The sequence below is a fragment of the Stegostoma tigrinum genome, chromosome 4 (genome assembly GCF_030684315.1).
Source record: "Stegostoma tigrinum isolate sSteTig4 chromosome 4, sSteTig4.hap1, whole genome shotgun sequence".
Taxonomy (NCBI): Eukaryota; Metazoa; Chordata; class Chondrichthyes; order Orectolobiformes; family Stegostomatidae; genus Stegostoma; species Stegostoma tigrinum.
In genome coordinates this window covers 124,815,550-124,830,503 of record NC_081357.1, presented here as the reverse complement: position 1 = coordinate 124,830,503, position 14,954 = coordinate 124,815,550, and the positions used below count along the sequence as shown (strand labels likewise).

Below are 14,954 nucleotides of genomic sequence, written 5' to 3'. Positions count from 1 at the left end.
AACACAGACCATACTGCGTAGAGAGCTGTGAGCACAGTTCAATGTTTCATTAATAAAAACAAAAGCAGAAACTGCTGGAAAAGCTCAGCAGGTCTGCCAGCATCTGTGGATAGAAATCAGAGTTAATGTTTCAGGTCTAGTGACACCTTCTTCAGAATGTTCTGAGGAAGGGTCACTTGATCTTAAACGTTGACTCTGCTTTCTCTCCACAGATGCCACCAGACTAGCTGAGTTCGTCTAGCAATCCGTTATTGTTTTCATTTCTTATTTCCAGAATTTGCCGTTCTTTCTGTTTTTTAGGACATAGAACATAGAACAGTACAGCACAGTACAGGCCCTTCGGCCCACCATGTTGTGCCGGACTATCTAACTTCCACCCCTACGTTATACTATCATCCATGTGCCTATTCAATTGCCACTTAAATGCCCCTCATGAGGCAGACTCCACTACCCTCTCTGGCAATGCATTCCATGCCCCTGATCACACTCTGAGTAAAGAAACTACCTCTGACGTCTCCCCTATATCTATCTCCACTCACTTTAAAACTATGTCCCCTCATAATAGCTACCTCTACCCTAGGAAAAGGTCTCTGGCTATCCACTCTACCTATACCTCTGATCATTTCGTACACCTTTATCAAGTCATTTTTGTTCAATGGTTCATTACTCTGGGTTGCAGCAACGCTGACTGACCTTTCTACTATTGGTGAGGATTATGTTACCTGAAATATTCCACACATAAGCAATCAATTTATTTATTGACTGTATGCTATATAGTCCTAAATACGATTAAAATGTATATTTACTGAGGATATTGATTCTAATGTTTCGGTTAATGCAATATTGGACATCTTTCTCATAGCACATGATCTCAACTTCTACTGCAGGGAAAAATCAATATAAAAAATGTCAAACTATATGGAGAAAATATGGTGGGACTGGCAATGTCAACTTGTAGATTCACACTGGCACATTGTGGGAAGGCCAATAATGTTCACATGCGAAGAGAGAGAAAGAGACACAATAATGTCGGTACCTGGTAAACTTTCTGAAAAGAAAACTGTTTCTTTGACAAAACAAGAGATACAAGCTAAATATTATTACAAACATACCATATTTTAGATTAGTATCATAAGAAGCCTTAAAATATGGAACTGAAGCTTCCACATTGAATGCAGTGAACCATTCATCAGATGGATGGCGAATCTGAGTCCCAATATTTGCATTAATTTCGAGGTCAGGAATAGCAAAGAGACACTGCAGTGAGAGATCTTTCTGTTCGTCATCATAACTATAAAAGGAAAAGAGCACAGATAAGAATTGAAGTATTCGTTGCCATTGTATCTGCATTGTTCTCTCCTTCTTTCAGCTTTCAGCTTCTCCCAAAAGTTTACTACAATTCTGGTTGATCATCATTTTCCATGTTGTTCATAGAAAACATTATTTTCCAGATTTGTTTGATGGTTTTGTTGAAAAATGCCTTTCCCATGCTAACCCTTTACATTTCCCCAGGATGGGGATCTGGCACAGATACATGTTGCCTGCCTGCACTGACACCCTTTTGTGGCAAACAGATTGAGATGCAAACTAGAAACATTCTGACTTGGAGACACAGTCATTCGCTTGAGCAAAAAAAAAAAATCAGTATTGTAGATGCATTGTCAATTCGGCTTTGTTTATGTCTTTGAAAGTATATTTTTATGTTCATCGAAGTATGAAATGACTATATTGAAGAATTAATTTTTTTTTTAGGTTTTGCACTGAACTTTGAACATCAAGAACTCTGTGAACCTAGAGAGTCTGGAGCTGAATAGGGATTGAAGATTCCTCTCCTCTGGCCAGAAATGTACATAGGACTCAGTCTCAGGGGCTGCACCTTTACTGCTCACTGAGATTTTCCCTGGGTACTTTTTGCTTGTGGATTTTTACGAGTGAAATTGCTTAGCTAGTGCCAAGTTCCATTAAATAGCGGACAATTTTGAGTTGCGGGCTTAAATCCAGTCTGAGTTTGGCCGAGACTGCACAAAGTCACTTCATGTGAGACTTTGCAGTTCAAAGTTAAAGAAGACCTTAATTTCTCACTGCTGCCCTGAAATACAAGTGAAGGCTCTATGTCTCAAAAAAACTAACCTTTTTCCTTTCAGATGTTGATAAGACTGCTATGTGTCTCAAGAATTTTTTTCTTTAAAAAGAAAAAACTGAAAGAAAAATCTTAATCAAATACCACTTTCAAATTTCTCCCTTCATCTTAAGGGTGGCATGGTGGCTCAGCGGTTAGCACTGCAGCCTCACAGCACCAGGGACCCAGGTTCAATTCTAGCCTGAGGCAACTGTCTGTGTGGAGTTTGCACATTCTCCCTGTGTCTGTGTGGGTTTCGTCCCACAGTCCAAAGATGTGCGGGCTAGGTGGATTGGCCATGCTAAATTGCCCATAGTGTTCAGGAGTGTGTGGGTTAGAGGGGGATGGGTCTGGCTGGGATGCTTCAAGGGGCGGTGTGGGCTTGTTGGGCCAAAGGGCCTGTTTCCACACTATAGGGAATCCAATCTAATCCTTGCTTAAGGAAAATATCACTTTAAATGCTTTTAGCCTTCACACATTTAAAAAAAAGTATTTTTTTTACAACTCAAAGATTATTACTTGACTTCTCAGATGCTTCTACATTTTGTCCAATAAGGATTACTTGCTCTTCAATAATTTGTAATACAGCTTTGTTATTTGCAAATTACTAAGCAAACGCAACACTTGATATACACCTTGCACGGCCGATCAGGGACACTTCAGGCACTTTTCTGTTTGTGAAATCGAGTTTAACAGCGTATGCTTTCCTCTTCAATGCAGATTTGTCTTCAACTCCTAGTTTCACGCCTACTTCCAGGTCAAAGTTTGGAATGTGAACATCTCCCGTTAATACTTGCTTTTTGGCATTGTACTTAATTTCAGCTGCAACCTCTGTATTTTCACTGCCTGTTGGATCAAAATTAAGTCAAAAAGTCACACAACATACTTACTTTCATAAGTTACTACAATAGGCCACATCTATGGATTAATAATATACTAAATATTGTTAAGTTCTTGGAAGACATTCAATTAAGGCACTTATAAGGCAAGGGATAATTTTACTTGGCATTCAGGCATCCCCTCCACTTTCATCTTATTGTGTAGGAAACCTTGGCAAAATATTTCCCAACTACTGTCATTAGCTGCTACAGGGGAAAGTTATGCGCTAAGGGAACACCTTCATAAAATTCTCCAATACTATTTATTCCATCTGCGATAAAGGGGATGTAAGTTATTTTTCATTTGAGTAGTGTGTCACAAGGATTGATGCTAAATCCACTGCTTTTTGTCATTTTTACAATTGATTTTGATGTGAACATAGGAGGTATGGTTAGTTAGTTTGGAGATGACACTAAAAGTGGAGGTGTAATGGACAGGGAAGTAGGTTATCTCAGGGAACAATGGGACCGTGATCAGATGGGCCAATGAGTGGCAGATGGAGTTTAATCTAGGTAAATGTTCCATTTTGGTAGAAGAAACCAGGGCAGGAATGATGTACTTAATAATAGTGTCCTAGGGAGTGATGCCAAACAAAGAGACCTCGGGGTGCAGATGCATATTTCCTTGAAAATGGAGTTGCAGGTAGACAGACGGGTGAAGGTGGTGTTTGGCATGTTTGCCTTCATTGGTTATAAGACAGAATTTTGGACTTGGGATGTACAGCACATTGTTGATGCCAATTTTGGAATACTGCATACAATTTTGCTTCTGTAGGAAGGTTGACGTTAAATTTGAGAGGAAGCAGAAAAAATTACAGGGAGGTTACTGGGATTGGAGGGTTTGAGCTACAGGGAGTGACTGAATAGGCTGGGGCGATAGAGTTAGGGTTGAACTTTCAAATGTTTATAAAATCATGAGGGGCATTGATAAGGTGAATAGCAAAGATCTCTTTTCTACCAAAACTGGACGGCATTGGCTAAAGGTGAGAGGGGGAAGATTTCAAAAAGGGCCAGGGGTGTAACATTTTTCATGTAGAAGATGGTGCGTGTATGGAATGAGCTGCTAAAGGAAGTGGTGGTGGCTGGTATAATTACAACATTTAAGAGGCATGTGAATAGGTGTATGAATCAGAAGGGTTTAATAGGCTATGAGCCAAATCTTGGCAAATGGACCTAGGTCAGATTGGGATGTCTGGTCAGCATGGATGAGTTGGACCGAAGGGTTTGTTTCCCTGCTGTATGACTCTATGTCTATAAGTCAGCTGAGTTGTTTTCCACTCTTATCTAAAGCAATGGAAAGTGTCATCAAATTGTTTTTTGGTTTGGAATATTGTCTTAAATTTGTTGCCGATAGTGACCTGGAACTGAGCATGATCACTTTGGATGTTTACAAAACAGTTCCATTTGCCAGATGGTGTCAGCCAGTGATCTCCATGCCTGACCACTCCAAAGTATGCAAGATTATGGATGGTACCCCTTATTTCAATATGAAAACAAGACAGATAAATGTGAAAAGTCACCAAAGAAAACAGAATAATTTTCCATAATTTATTTATCCCAAATAACCAACTGGGATCCAAATGTGGAGCACTGTAAGGAAGGTATAAGGGGACTTACAGTCCATGACCCTGACCTGGAGCCCCTTTTTGGCCTAATTTTTCATTTATGCTGATTTGCATTGATTACTGCATATACAGTACCCAATGGAAAGGAGGAAAAGCCTGAAATTTTTACAATTCAGAATTCTATCATGTGTCTTTTCAATGACAAGGGACATATTTGGGGTTTGTCTGAACAAATCCCACTGTCAAAGTACGACCTAGTTCAACTTATCCAGATCTAAATCAATTCCCTGCTTCCTTCCATGAATCCCCAAAGGTGTTTTCCTGTGAATCTATCAGTGTGTCCCATGAACTTTTGACTCTCATGGATTAACATGCTACAGAGCTGAGAGAATGCGAAAGTTCAATGAAATTCCCACAAGAAAGTGGAAATCAACCTACCTTCAACCTCAACAGCAAGCTTGAGAGAGTGCTCCAAATCTTCATTGATTTTCTGTGATTGATAAGTTGCTGATGCAGAATAGCTTTCTACCGTGCCTGTGGGTCGGACATAAACTACAAACCTAGGTTACAAAAAAAAAGGAATAGCACGAATTAATCAAAACTACATCACTGAGTTTATTTATTGTATAAATATTAAACAAAAAGAAGTGTTGTATCATGACAATCACATGAAAAGGTACGCTTTAACAACATCTCACCATTGTTTACAATTTTTGGTGACAATCCAGAATCCTAACTAAGTCAGTCAATGCATTGAATGAATTCATCCCATTTGTTATATTTTTGGTGACACAAATTATTTCTAATTTTCTGAATAATTATTGATGTCTGTTTGTGTAACAATGCCACACAAAGCATTGTTTGTCTCTTTTTTGCATGTGTGAATGTTAACCTGTACAAACATTCTACAAACTTACATTGATATTTATATGAATGCTCAGATATTTGAACAAGTAATTTAAAAATTCTGAAAAGTTTTAAAGATTCTTATAAATTCATAATTAGATTTATAGTCTCTGAAAAGTTTTGTTACTATTGAGGTGTTGCCCAATGGCATATCAATATCTGAATGTTTCCTCTGGTATTTTCTTCAAAAAAAAATCAACCTTACTTAAAATAAATTGATCAAAATCTTTACTAAAAAATCAGCCAAATTATACAAACGTGCATACTACTGCTCTACAACTGTCCAAAAGTCATTCAGGAATACATAATAGAATAGCCATATGCAGAATGATTAAAGAACATTCAAGAGAAACTTTCAAAAGAAAATTGAAAAGTACTATGTGATGGAAAAATCTGCAGGACTCTGTGGGGGGAAAAAAAGGAGAATAAAACCAATGGTTAGCTCTTAGAAAGAATAAACATAAATACATTGACATGCCTAGTCTCCTCCTTCATTATATGATTCTACACAAAGCCAGAAATGATCCAGTAGAGTGTAGAACATAAAGAATTGGAACAAGCGATAATGGGAACTGCAGATGCTGGAGAATTCCAAGATAATAAAATGTGAGGCTGGATGAACACAGCAGGCCAAGCAGCATCTCAGGAGCATAAAAGCTTTTGTGCTCCTGAGATGCTGCTTGGCCTGCTGTGTTCATCCAGCCTCACATTTTATTATCTAAGAATTGGAACAACATGTTTGAACACAATAAATTGTGTTTCAAAAAATCTGTTGGAATCTTCTGAGTAAGCAATTATGCTGGCTAACAAGATTTATTCATTGAAACTGCTTTGCTCCCTTCAAACAAAACCTTTCTCTCATTCCATACCCATTCCAAAATTGAAAACTCGCATCCTCTAATTTGTTTCCAAATTAATTTAATCTGACAAAGCTATCTTCTCCGTTCCGGAATTCAGTCTCACTAAACTCCCGAAAAACTGACACCTTGTTTAGGCTCACGGTAACTGAATAGTTTTCCTCACACAGACTCTGTCCTCTATCTTTCAAAATCACTGCCATCAGCATCCACCTCATAGACGAAACAAAGAATTGCAGATAATGAAAATCTGAAACAAAAACAGAAGTTGCTGCCAGACCTGCTTCCAGCATCTGTGCAGAGAAAAATGAGTCAACATTTTGAGTCCAGTGACCCTTCTTCAGGTCTGAAAGGTCTAGGCCGGAAACTTCAGCCTTCCTGCTCCTAAGATGCTGCTTGGCCTGCTGTATTCATCCAGCTCCACACTTTGTTATCCTCTGTAATTGTTTTTCTCCTCATAAATGCTAACTAGTTGGCACTCCTATATATCACGCATCTTGAATATTCACAAACCTATTGACACATTCCAGATGTATGCCTAGTCCTTCCCAATTTCCTGTTTGAATTTTCACAATCAAGTTCCCACTGCTTTGAAGCACCAAAATGCTTTGAATAACAAATGACTGACTGTAGCAATAACTTGATATTCTTCTTTGATCTCTCTACAGCTTTTAAAGTAGCCATACATTATGCATCAGTTTATCCTTTCACACTGTCCTGCTTTGTGCAATTACCTTTGCTTGCTTCTAATCCTATCATTCTAAATATAAGGAGAAAAAGCCTCCCTCTTCCGCCTTCTTCAAACAAATAAAAATCCCACACATTGAGAGATAACACACGGTGGAGCTGGAGGAGCACAGCGGGCCAGGCAGCATCAGAGGAGCAGGAAGGCTGACTTTTCAGGCCTAGATGATTTCTGAAGAAGGGTCTTGGCCCAAAACATCAGCCTTCCTGCTCCTCTGATGCTGGTTGGCCTGCTGTGTTCATCCAGCTCTACACCTTGTTTGTAATTTTCGTGTCTGGTTTGAAATCAGGCTGAGCTTTTGACCCTGCATTTGCTCCATTACAATGACTGTTTGCTTCATTTATTTAGCATTTTCTGCCTCCTTGTCTACACCTGATCTGTCATCCAAACTATCATTTACACCTTTATCACATTACAAGTCAATTACTCCAATCATCTCCCATTTACTTTCGCTTCTCCCACTTTTATAAAGCTAAACTTACCGGAATATGCTCACCATATACTACCTCAAAACACGTCATACTTTCCCATTATATACATCTTCAGCATGAACAATGACACCAATCACATTACTGACCTTGATTCTACAGTCAGTGGATTACTGGGTACATTGTCAAGTAAACCTGCTTCTCTGTATTCGCTGCTAGGGCAAATTTCAAGTCCTGATAACAATGGCTTGCATGTTGTCCATTTTTGTTCATTGTTCTTCAGCATTTCAATTTCTTCAGTTTTTATATTATGCAGCAGAGACAGTTTATTTCTGTAAAAAGAACAAAAATGTTTATGTTAAATGTGTAGGTATGCTTCAGTTTTTGTGAAAATGAAAAGGTTGTAAGGATTAATTTTATTCAAACCTAACACTGAAGAGTTTGGTTTGTTTTTTGGGTGCTGGAATGCTGAATTTTATTTGATTATTATTTGTCCTGATCCATGCCTCAAAACCAGATTCATGATACAAATTAGAATTAATCTGTATTCCATTTCTGACAAAAGTAGGCACATTGATTCCCATCTGGGCTGCAAACTCAATTGCGACTGCTGGTTTGATCAGACCTTCAATCTGTAATAGAAGAAATATTTTTTTCATTAACAATTACTTTCCTAAATAGGTAATTTGGATGTGGCTAAATAAAGGTGACATGTTGAGGAGCTTTACTTCCTGCACTCATCAGGACCCAACTCACAAGAATACCAAATGTCAATATATTGCAATAATTCATACAAGAGAAGGAAAAACGTTGCTGATTGGTTGGGAAGTCAACTCTGATTGTCTGAGATATTGCCATGAAGAAAGCAATGAGAAACCATAAGCTTCCCTAGCTCCCAGTGATTTGAAAAATTTGCAAGGCTTGAACAAAGTCCTTTTGTTTGCAGAGATCTTTGTATTTGAATATATGACGCTTCCAGCAAGCACAAGTAAGGCGTATTACGATGTTGTCTGATGATCTTGAATTGAATATTTGTGTAACTATTCATGCACAATCAGTTGTTCAACAAATGCTACACAATCTCAGAATCACATCTTACTGGAAATATTTCAGTTTGGGTTTTGCTATTGCCTCCTATGAACAACTGAAGGAACACGCAGTTTGATTCAATCAGCCAATTGCGGGAAGGTGTGACTTACATATATACACAAATATTCAATATGAAGATTTATTGAAAATATGTTAATTACTTTAAAAAATCATTGAAATCTAATAATAGCAAATAGCTGCATAAATATCCAATATAAGATAATCGGTTGAACTTATTGTGTAAAATGAAGACAGAAATTGCTGGAGAAACTCAGCAGGTATGGCAGCATCACTGGGAGAAAACAGAATGAACATTTCGAGTTCAGTAACTCTTAACTCGGTTTTCTCCCCACAGATGCTGCCAGACCAGCTGAGTTTTTCTAGTAATTTCTGCTCTTGTTTCAGATATCCAATATCTGTAATTCTGTGTTTTTTTTATATAGAACTCATAATGTGGCTCATTCACGCTATCAAGAAATAACATACATTTGTAGACAGGAATGTGGTGTCTGCAAACAAAAGTAGTATGTTCAAGTCTTGTGCCTTTTTGAATTCCCCACAGCTTAGAGACTTATAGTCAGTTCGCTGCTCTTGTACTTTATGGAAATGCCTCAATCAACCAGAGTTGAATTACGTATCAATTAGTATGTTTTCTCCTATGGAGAAAATTATGATAGTTTAAAATTTGGCATTCTTATGTGCATTCTGAAGAGGCCAACATAAGAAGTTTTGAAAGCATGTCTTTATTTTCATTAATATCCAAGTTCTCTGGTACCAAATTTATACATTATATCCAATTTTTGACCATAGTGTTAATGGTAAAGTCTGCCAAATGAATATGCATATTGTTAAGCAAAATCAATAACTATCCCTATATATACTAATGTTGAAGATTTTTAAGCTATTCCTTTCAGCGATTCAATTTTGTAATAATTCTATTTGTTAAGAATGTGTGAATTAATTTCATAACTGATGTATTCACTAGTTGCTCAAGAAATCATCAAAAGAAAGAGTAACATTTTGGTCTCAGTAGCCTCTTCCTGTTCTTAAATGTATTTAGGTTGTAAATAAATTCTGAATATTTGAAGATGTCAAGAGTAGAATCAGATGATTCTTTCAATGATATTCTCCATTAAAAATCAGGTGCTAATGTTGAGTAAATGAGCTAAGTATTACCTTCTGTCCTGCAAATTTTATCCCCGCTTTTCCACCAGGTGCAATTGTACCTGACATAGACAGTTTAAGAGGAAGTCCAGCTCCAGTGGGGAGATTAATCTGAGAGTCCATGAAGATGTAATGAGCAAACATGTCAGCATTTATACCCTTTTGTAGAGCTGGGATAAGCTACAAATGAAAACAGTAGAATGTATTAAACCAAAAACCATGTCATCAGACAGGCCAAATATCACTCATCTATCATATTTGGTTAGTTTTAAGTGAACATTTATAAAAAATACTTCTATGCCCCATTATTTTTATTTCATAACAATATTTCCTTACTTTAGCAGCACAGAAGATGAGGTTTCTACATCTTAAAATGTTTCACCTGTTAAGGAGCATTTTTGTGTATCTTCAAGAATGCATAGATCATCAGATAATATTTATTGTTCACAATGCACATTAAAATTAGACAGCAGGAGCCAAAAAACATATTCGCTGTCAACCAAATGTTTTAAAGTACAATAAAGAAAATTATTAAGTTAAATTTTAAATTAGATTTTTTAAAACAATTGATCATCTTTATAACCATCATATTATGTGTCTTTTGAGCTGATGTATGATACCTTTGCTGGTAGACTTTGGAATAGTTGAAAACCTGTTGACATCATTTCTCTCAGTAATTTGAAATCACTGCCTTTAATATATCCCAGCTCATTTCCAAATATTCTCAAGAAAGCTTCTACTTCCGGCATTTGAGTTTCAAGCTCATTTAACACATTTCTGAAATTGTGTGACAGCTCGTTCATTACGTCCTAGTTAACAGCAGGAAAGTAAAGAACAGATAAAATATTAGCCAGCTTGCACCAATGGGTGGGTAAATTCTGAACAAAATGTGGTTATATTTCAGATACGTACTTGTTTTGACTCTTCAACCTCTTTATTCATTCCAAACCAATTAAACAGCGTTTGTGATACCTTCTCTGGCATTTTACCATCCATCCAGTACAGTGCCTTCATGGCACTGTCTGGAAAAAATCCTTTTGGTCCAAACATTGCCTCCAAGGATGGTTCAAATCCATTGCCATCCAGACCAAACTGTTTAAAAAAAAAATCTTATTTCAATTCAAATAGTTAAATTAGCTTAAATAATGTTTATATAATTTAACTATATATTCACGTTAGATTTTAGTTATCAATTTTTCCATTCTCTGCCCTTCCTTCATGTAACTTGTCTCTCTAAACATTCGGCCTGATATAGGGAGTCAGGGAGTGACGCATTCAGGCCTGCTCTCACATCGCTACTCTGCTGGCTGACTGACTCTGGCTCCTCCTCAAACAAAAGTTTAAATTTCTATGTTATGTGTTCAAATCCTTCCAACAACTCAACACTCCTGACTTCTCTAGCCTCCTCCAGTTCCAAAGCTCTGGAATAATGCAATTCTGGTTCTGTGAACATCTTAAATTTAGATGGATCTTACTGTGATGGCTAAGCCTTCAGTTGCTGAGGTGCTAAGCTCTGGAATCTCTTGCATAAACCTCTCCACATCCTTTTCCTCCTTCAAAATGTTGCCGAAAGCTTAGCTCTTCACCAGTCTTTTGGTCATCTGCAAACATTGTCTTCCTTGGTGCAGAGTCACATGTTATTTTACAATGCTTTTGTGAAATGTCTTGGGGACACTTTAGTACTCTAAATGCACTATATAAGTTTTTGATGTTGTTGTTATGCATACAGGAGCACTGAGATAGAGAAGTCGGAGACACAGAGCATCCTATCAAATGTCAAATCCCAAACATACCAACAGATCAGTGCTAATTTGAGTGATTATTGACAAAGGAAGGGTTATAAGTTAAGAGCTGCAGTAATGAGGAGACTCTGAGATTATCAGAAAGGCTTCATTGAGAGACTTGGAGAAACACTATCTCCTTTACTCCACAAGAGATGTTGTGAAAAGTACTACCCGAGTGAGGAGTTTAGAGAAGCTTCCAATAGCGTAGAAACAGGCCATTCAGCCCAACAAGTCCACACTGTCCCTCTGCAGAGCATCCCGCCCAGAACCATCCCCCGACACCACCCTTATAAACCTGAATTTCCCATGGCTAATGCACATAACCTTGGCATCCCTGTACACTAAGGACAATTTAGCATGGTCAATCCACCTAACTCATGCATCGTTGGACTGTGGGAGGAAACCAGAGGACCAGGTGAAAACCCACGCAGACACGGGGAGAACATACAAACTCCAAACAGACAGTTAGCTGAAATTGGGATTGAACCCGGGTCCCTGGTGCTGTGAGGGTAGCAGTGCTAACCACTGAGCCACCCTGATGGTGGCAGGTCTTGCCATCGTTTCACTGTCAGGTCTCCCAAGCCTTTGGCAGTAGCCTTTAGATTTAAATCAGGCTCCCAACTGCAAACATATCAATGAAGTCCTCCATCTTTCCACATCAGAATTTGTATGTGACCTGCAACTGGTTGGTGTAAAACCGGAGGCAGGTGAGCCATGGCCTCAATTTTCTGCTGCCCATCATAGGCTTGGGAGTTAACATTGAGCCCACTGTGTTAAACTGGCACCACAATCTTCTGAAGGCAACACTCAAAAAGTCATTTGTTAGTTATTTGTGAATTTAGGCAATGAATTTCAATAGGTTCTTTAGTTCTCACATGATCTTGATTCTGTCCTTCGGCCTTTTCAAAGGGGAGGATTCTCATAAACACACATAGCGCGGTTCTTGTTTTTTTTTCTTATCTATGTTACAAGAAACCTAAACCATTTTGTGTTCCTTTATCTTCAAGCTGATTGAAATCAACTAATAAAATGCATTTCAGGCAAGAAACCTGAAACCTTTTTGCTTTGTATTGTTAAATTTCACAGTAGCGTAGGATTAACCAACTAAACCATTGGGATGAGGTATTTTAATTTCTAATTTTCTCAATTTTAAAATGCTTGAATGAGCTGACAAGCTATTTTTGTCTTAGCCAGATTTCCAATACAGGTTAGAGGCAAACATGCTTGTTTTGCACCATATATGTACCTACCTCAAAAAGATCAATGGGTTTACCAAAAGCATTTAAAGTAGTTTCCAGCATTACTGCACTTGGCATATTCTTTTCTGGCTCAAAAATGACATTGCTTTGTAATCCAGCTTCCACGGGACTGTCTACTCTTGGAATTTTAAATTTTTTATACACATTATAGTTTCTAGACAATCTCTTAAAGTTCCTTGGTGCTGTGAGCTTAGTGTCTTTTAGAGCATCTGATAATTTCTTTTTCAGCCTGTGTAAAAGAAAATACAGAATTTATTTTACCCATACATATTAGCATTGCTACTCTCAGCTTTTCCTTAAAATATATCAGCAACACATGTAAAACAGACATACACAGGCATACATGATTTCCAGCAATTCTAGGTCCTATTAATAATTACAAGTTAAAGTTGTCATAGTCCTATAGCACCAGACAGTTCCACCCCCATTACGGAGATGATTGATGGTGGTTTAACCTGGCGGTTAGCAGGCATCAGATGTGGGGACAGCTTGAGCAGGAGAGTCCTTCATGGTAACCTCAATCAAAGCAAGAATTCATGATGTGGAGGAGGTGCTGGTGTTGGACTGGGGTGGGAAAAGTCAGAAATTACATAATACCAGGTTTATTTGAAATCACAAGCTTCTTGAGCACTGCTCCTTCATCAGGTGATGTTACTTCACCTGCTGAAGGTGCAGTGCCCAAGGCTTGTGATTTCAAATAAACCTGTTGGACTATAACGTGTTGGAGTGGCGACTTCTGACTTTGATGCAGAAATTGAACACAAACCAGCCATTCAGCCAACTGAGCTAACCGACCCCAATTTTAATAATTTGGTCAAAGGAAATGCAATCAAATCACTCATTCTCATCAACAAGCCAAGCCTAATCAAAGAAGTTGGAAGTTGAAATTTCATACATCATGGGTAATTCTGGAATCCGCATTATCAGAGAGATGAGATAGCAACGGAGAAAGTGCAGAGGAGATTTACCGAAATGTTGCCAGGCTGGAGAGTTTCAGCTATGAAGGGAGATTGGACAGACTGGGATTGACTTTCTTAGAAAAGAGATGAAAGTAGACACAATTGAGACATACAGAATTATGAGCATGGATTGGATTGGCAGGAAGAAACATTTCCTCCGGTGGATGCGTCAATGACCAAGGGGCATAAATTTAAGATAAGGGCAGGAGGTTTTGAGGTGATGTGTGGAAAAACCTTTTCATCCAGAGGGTGGTAAGAATCTGGAAATCACTATCTATATGGACGGTAGAGGCAGAAGCCCTCACAACATTAAAGTAGTATTTAGACATGCATTTGCATACAAGGCTCTGGGCCAAAGGGCTTTTGTCTGTGCTGTAGATCTCCATGACTTTATGATAATGGTATTGGTTTGATTCTAAAATTTGTACTGCAGTATTTCACTCACGTTTGCACTGCAGGATCCTCAGATTTGAGAATATTTCTCATGTGAGTGGAAACGAAGCTCTGAACTTGGACATTGTCAAGCTTTCCTAGGTTTCTGATGATTCTTCTCAGATTACTTGATGATGGATCTTTCATCACTATGAGGTAAGCTCTTAGTCTCCTCAGCACAGGGGATTTTTCATCTGTGTACATGTGAAGAAGCGCAGAGCGAATCTGAAAGTAAAATTATTGATATGGTGTCTCAGAAGAGTAATGTTCGGAAGCTCTTCCAAAGGCGACTTTAAAATTGACATTTATGCAACAACTGCACAAAACTGGTAAAATTCATGATCCACTCAAATCATGAGTTAGCTGGTCTCAACTTACACAGCAACCTGGGTATTGCAGTTTGCCTTAATTTTTTCTATTCACTCACAAAATGTAGGCCTCGCTGGCCAGGCCAGCATTTATTGTCATCCCTAATTGCTCAGAAAATAGTTGAGACTCAATCACATTGTTGTCAGTCTGGAGCCATGTGTTGGCCAGACCAGGTAAGGAGGACAGATTGCCTTTCCTAAAGGACATTAGTGAACAGATGGGCTTTTCCAAATATTGGCAGTGACTTCATGGTCATTTTTAGACTCGCAATTCCAGATATTTATTGAATTCAAATTCCAGCAATTGCTGTGGCAGGATTCAAACCCAGGTCCCCAGAACATTAGGTGAATTTCTGGACTGATAGTCTAGCGATAATACCACTGTGCCATTGTGTTCAACT

At 38.2% G+C, this 14,954-nt stretch overlaps 1 protein-coding gene across 1 annotated transcript in view; it reads right to left on the bottom strand.

The window, feature by feature from the left end:
- apoba (apolipoprotein Ba) overlaps nucleotides 1–14,954 on the bottom strand; it is a 55,847-nt gene that overhangs the window by 24,414 nt on the left and 16,479 nt on the right. The window contains exons 13-22 of the mRNA XM_048531570.2: nucleotides 14,199–14,410; nucleotides 12,786–13,023; nucleotides 10,664–10,843; nucleotides 10,372–10,560; nucleotides 9,764–9,931; nucleotides 7,925–8,130; nucleotides 7,648–7,830; nucleotides 5,001–5,122; nucleotides 2,755–2,965; nucleotides 1,113–1,291 (exon numbers count right to left, since the gene is read on the bottom strand). Of these exons, the coding sequence (XP_048387527.2) occupies nucleotides 1,113–1,291; nucleotides 2,755–2,965; nucleotides 5,001–5,122; nucleotides 7,648–7,830; nucleotides 7,925–8,130; nucleotides 9,764–9,931; nucleotides 10,372–10,560; nucleotides 10,664–10,843; nucleotides 12,786–13,023; nucleotides 14,199–14,410 (1,888 nt within the window). The remainder of the gene's footprint in view (nucleotides 1–1,112; nucleotides 1,292–2,754; nucleotides 2,966–5,000; nucleotides 5,123–7,647; nucleotides 7,831–7,924; nucleotides 8,131–9,763; nucleotides 9,932–10,371; nucleotides 10,561–10,663; nucleotides 10,844–12,785; nucleotides 13,024–14,198; nucleotides 14,411–14,954) is intronic.